The 5,203-nt window shown below is 35.5% G+C and overlaps 1 protein-coding gene across 1 annotated transcript; it reads left to right on the plus strand.

The window, feature by feature from the left end:
* Positions 1-1,498: 1,498 nt before the first annotated feature.
* LOC148943425 (52 kDa repressor of the inhibitor of the protein kinase-like) lies at positions 1,499-1,900 on the plus strand. Its single transcript, XM_089101131.1, has one exon. It carries the CDS (start codon positions 1,499-1,501, stop codon positions 1,898-1,900), a length of 402 nt encoding a protein of 133 aa, XP_088957257.1.
* Positions 1,901-5,203: the final 3,303 nt, after the last annotated feature.

Genomic DNA, 5,203 nt, shown 5'->3' on the forward strand with positions numbered 1-5,203 from the left:
TGCAATAATAGAGCCACAATCGCATATAGAATGCTCATTGATAGTTTATGGTTTGAATCTAAGTTTAGTTTCTTAAGCTGATGACGTGGTTATGTCTTTACGGACACTTGCGTACCTTGATGAGATTTCTAAAATGTTAAATGATGAAGACCGGAAAATCGGCCTTAGTTTCAACGCAGCTAAGTCTGAGATTGCTCTTTTTAATTGGAATGATTCGATTGATGTATCTGTTAGACTTGGTGATATTACCGTTAAGCCAGTGACTTCGTTAACTTATTTGGGCCTCCCTGTCGGAACTTCCGTGCGAGCTACCCGCTCGCTCATAGTTAGCCACCTGCAAAAGCGAATTTCGGCGTCATATGGCAACATTGTGGCAAATAAACTCCGTTTTAATCGCATGATTTTAGCTAGGTTGTATAACGCAACTGCGCTGCCACATATTCTATATATTGCACCTTTCTGGAGAATGCTCCTGAAATCTGACATTAAGAAAATTCGGTCCTACTACTTTCGTTATGCGAAGTATCTGTTGAGATTACCTTTGTGGACGCGTAACTCATATATTAGCCTTCATTATAAAGTTACAGAACCATGTCAGGCCGTTAGAAAACAGATTGACAACTTTAACGCAAGACTATCGCACGAGTGGTCGTCCCTCCTGCGGCAGTAGTGTCGATGTAGTGCTTTTAAGTACTTGTTCTGTATTGTTTTTTTTTTTTTTTTTTTATTATGTTGTACTCCGTCTTTTTGCTTTTTTTTAGTGACGGGTTAAAAAATAAATAAATAAATAAAAGAAATAGTTGCTTTTTTTGGTGCTTCTGCAAAGCGCAATTATGTTTTAACCAGAGTAATGAAAGCACAGCTAACTGGCATGTGTGAAACGCGCTGGATCGAAAGGCACGATTCCTTACTGCAGTTTCTGGTAGAGTTCCGGTAGATAGTGGGAGCTCCTGAGATCATCAGCGGCTGGGTAAAATGCATAACTGGAGCAAAAGAAAAATCCTTATTGACTACTGTCACATCCTCCGACATGATAGCAACCATTTACTCTCTTAATTATATATCTGGACTAATTTTACCACTCAGTCAGCTATTCCAGAAGAAGGGCTTAGACCTCTCGTCTGCAGCAAGTCATGTTAAGGACCTTCTTACACAGCAGCAAGTCAAGCGTCAGGAGAGTGAAAGCGAGTTTAAAAACACATTTGACGAGGTAATTACCATGGCAACTGACCGAGTTTTATAAATAGAAGTCCCAAAGATAGCGAGAAAACAAACGAGTCGGATACATTTATCATTGAGCTCAACAGAGGACGATTAAACATGCCCAATTTTTACTTTTCCATTGAACACGCTTATTTTGGACTTAGAAAGTTGTTTTTTCGTGTAAACTGCTGACACTATCAAGCGCGGTACTTCCTTGCTAATAAATTGTACGGAAACGAACAAACAACAATTCGCTAATACGATTCATGACTTGTCACAGCGATACTGGTCAGTAATGGGTTTCCCCTCCCAATCGGTTTGTGAATCTGCCCTGGCCGGAGAAGCGACAATATGGAAAACTCGGTGGCTTCGTCTGAGAGAAAGCAATGTAGGCACAGGTAGAATACCTGAAACACTAGGGGAAACTTTACAGAAACAGAACTGCGATGCTGATATTTTCCCGAATATTTCAGCGCTCTGGCAGATTCTCATGGCCCTACCTGTCAGTGTGGCATCTGTTGAACGAAGTTTTTCTACCTTGAGAAGATTGAAAACGTGGCTAAGAAATAAAATGACGGAGGAAAGACTCACCGGACTTGCCCTTCTTCATGTTCACCGTGATATTGACATAAGTGTAGAAAGTGTTATTGATAGATTTGCTAATAGTGGAAATAGGAGGCGAGAATTTGTTATATAATATTGATGTGTTTCTATAAATTTATTTTTGTGCATAGCTCTACACAACCGACAGCTAAATGACGGATAGAAGCAGAGACATGCAACTTTCAAAATCAGTAAAGTACGTTAGGCTTAATTTCGAGTGGGAATTTTTCGCAACGAGTCCCCCCCCTTCTTAAAATCCTGGATCCGCTACTGGGGCTAGTGCCCTTTATAATTGTCGAAAGTGATCGGAAGGCTTAACATTTTTATAGAAGATCGATGTGGGTACAATGTATTAATATTATTATTATTTTTTTTTTTTTTTTAGACCAGGGCACTTCGAATAGAAGGAGTTGTCGTAGGAACTTCAAAAAGGGCTCATTCGATTGAAAATAGAAGTACTAATGCCCTTTTTAATAGTCGAAAGTGATTGGAGGGCAACTAGTCCCCCTCCCAAGCCCCACCATCCCATTTGCCCATTATGTTTAAAAACTAAATGTTGCCTTAAGATTAAATCGAAATGAACTGTGTTAATGCTAATTCCGAATAAGGCATCGTAGCAGCATCCCAAGAACGATTGAGGGTATTATGTTCAGACTTTCGGGGCTATTTCTGCTCTTATGTTCAAACTTTCGGGGCAACTTCTGCTCTTAAAATTTAACCAAATCAAAATAGCGTAAGTGTATCCAAGCTATCAAAGAAAGTAAACAGATTTTTTTTGCGAATGGTATCAAGTTTTCTATTTCAGGTCAACTAGAGGAGGTAGGGAACTAAATTAAGCATCATTATTAGTGTCCAGATTTTTAAAAGGGTGTATGTCATTAAAAATTGCTGAAATTTTTCTCCAGTATACAAATAGCAGGCCAAACTATAAAGTCTTAAAAAAAAGAAAAGATTTAAAGTATTATTTTTTCCTCCCTGAAAAGACTATGTGAAAATAAAAGGAACAGTAATTAATTTTTAAAAAAAAATTCCACAAAATAAGTTGTTCAAAGAAAAGTAAAGAACTCCATTAAACCAAAATGAGCAAAATTAAATAAAATAATCTACAAAACGTGAAACTACCACAAATCAGCATCGATAAATAAATGAAACCCAAAACGAACCGAAATTGCAATAAATAACCGAGTCAAACTCAAAACGAGCAGAAACTAACATGAGTAGGGATCAAAACCTCCTATGTCTTCCCAAGGCCAGAACATAATTTGCACTTTACTGAAAACAATACAAATGAACGTGAATTGTCAGTTTAATATATATATATACTGATATTTAGTAATCAAAATGTTAATATTATTTGATTTATTAAAGTTATGAAAGTAAAAACATTTATATTATACAGCTGGATAGTTAGTTTAAATTTTGTTTTTCTTTCGCTGTTCTATTTGTTTTTTTGTTTTTTTTTGTTTTTTTTAATGTATGAATGTGTAAGGGATTTAATTTCGAGGGGACTAATTGTCCTGTTATGAAAGATGTACATTTTAAATGGCCATTATAAAATCAAAACATGGTATCTATGCAGGCACAATGATTTTTGAATATCTCTACTCCTTCTGCAAACTATTCTAAGGCGTAGGAAATTGCATAAAGACGAGTCTACATCTGTTATAATCTATGAAAGCAATCTTTCTGTAATTTTGGTTTGAGTTTGATTTTCTTTTAAGATTAAATGCATTATAATTAAATATATTATTGATTAAACAAATCGATCCCTTTGCCAGGAATCCTTGCGGTTTAAAATTTACTGTATTTTGTTTCATTTTTCAGGCAATTCAATTGCTCTTTTTATTCGACAGTTTTTTCTCCTACAAGTATTTAAAAATAAACTTATTCCAACCAAAAAAAAAATCCTGAAATATATTACCTGTCACCCAACCACCACTGATAATTTGGCGTTTGGCCCCCCTGGAATTTTTTTTGCCGGCGCCCATGGAGGGTATTAAGTTCAAACTTTCGGAGCTACTTCTATTACAGCTTCTGCTCTTAAAACTAAATCAAAAGTATGTACGTGTATCCAAGCTGTCAAAGAGCATAGATAGAGCTTTTTGGGAATGGTATTAAGTTTTATTTTTCAGGTCAACTAGAGGAGATATGAAACTAAATTAAACACTACTATTTGTGTCAAGATTTTTCAAAGTTCGTGTGTTGTTAAAAATTATTGAAAAAGTTTCTCCAGCATACAAATAGCCGACCAAACTATAAAGTCTTAAAGAAATAACCGAAAAGAATGAACATTTATTTTCTTTTTCCCTGAAAAAGACTATGTCAATATATTGTTAAATTTCTGTTCGTTTGGGTTTTATTTGTACTTCAAAAGTGAGATATTTTTGTTCGTTTAAGCTTGATTCAATTATTCAATTTAAGATTTATTCGTTTTAAGATTTATTTATTCATTTATATAAAGTAAAAAAATAAAATAACAAAACCTCCATGTTATAAAACCTCCAGGGTCAACACAACCCCCCGGAGCCCGAGGGCAAGTGCTGTATATTATGCCCTTGGGGCATATTAGGTTTTTTCGCTGAAGTTCTTAGAATATTTCAAAGATCAGATAAGTCCGACCCCCACTCAAAAAACTTATGAACGGTATTTTCTTCCAAAGCTTAAGGGAGCTGACCTCTGTCCCTCCCGGTATGGCCCGATCCCCCCCCCAAAAAAAAACTACTTATTAACGATATTTTATTCCAACAATTATGGGAAACCACCCCTGTTCCTCAATGGACCGACCCCTCCCCCCCCACCCCCAAAAAAACAACAACAAACAAACACAAAAAAAAACAAATTCTTAACTACAAATAAGAGTTTGGCTACTGCACGTTTCCCTAACGGTAAAAGCACAATGCCTACTGTGTATTTGGCGCTTTACTAAAACGAATTATATTACAAACATTTTTTGTACTTATTACATCATTGAAAATAAAATGTAAATTACAGTGAAGTCAGGCCAGTATTTACCATTAGGCCAACTAGGCCCAGCGGTTTTCACTACCCACGAAGCTTAGGGGATTTCCCCAAAAATCTTGCAAAAAAGGAGTGGCAAAAACGCTTGGGCCTAAAGGCGTCAAAGCTCTAAATCCGGCCCTGAATGAAACCAAATCTTGATCTAGTGAGCTTTCATTAATTAATATCATTATATATCAAATATTCAGTTTAATTTTATTAGTTCTTGCCAAAATTGTTAGTTTATTTTGTAATGAAAAATCATTTGAAACAGGGAATTTGGAAAAACTTGAAACTTTAGCAATAAAAAAACGGAAATTAACTGTAAAAGACTTTTCGAAAAAGAAGTTTTTAAAAAAACTCAAAACGATCAGAAATTACTATTAATGAATAAATGAAA

This window comes from Artemia sp. Qi Xiang Cuo, chromosome 15 (assembly GCF_049724085.1).
Source record: "Artemia sp. Qi Xiang Cuo chromosome 15, ASM4972408v1, whole genome shotgun sequence".
Taxonomy (NCBI): Eukaryota; Metazoa; Arthropoda; class Branchiopoda; order Anostraca; family Artemiidae; genus Artemia; species Artemia sp. Qi Xiang Cuo.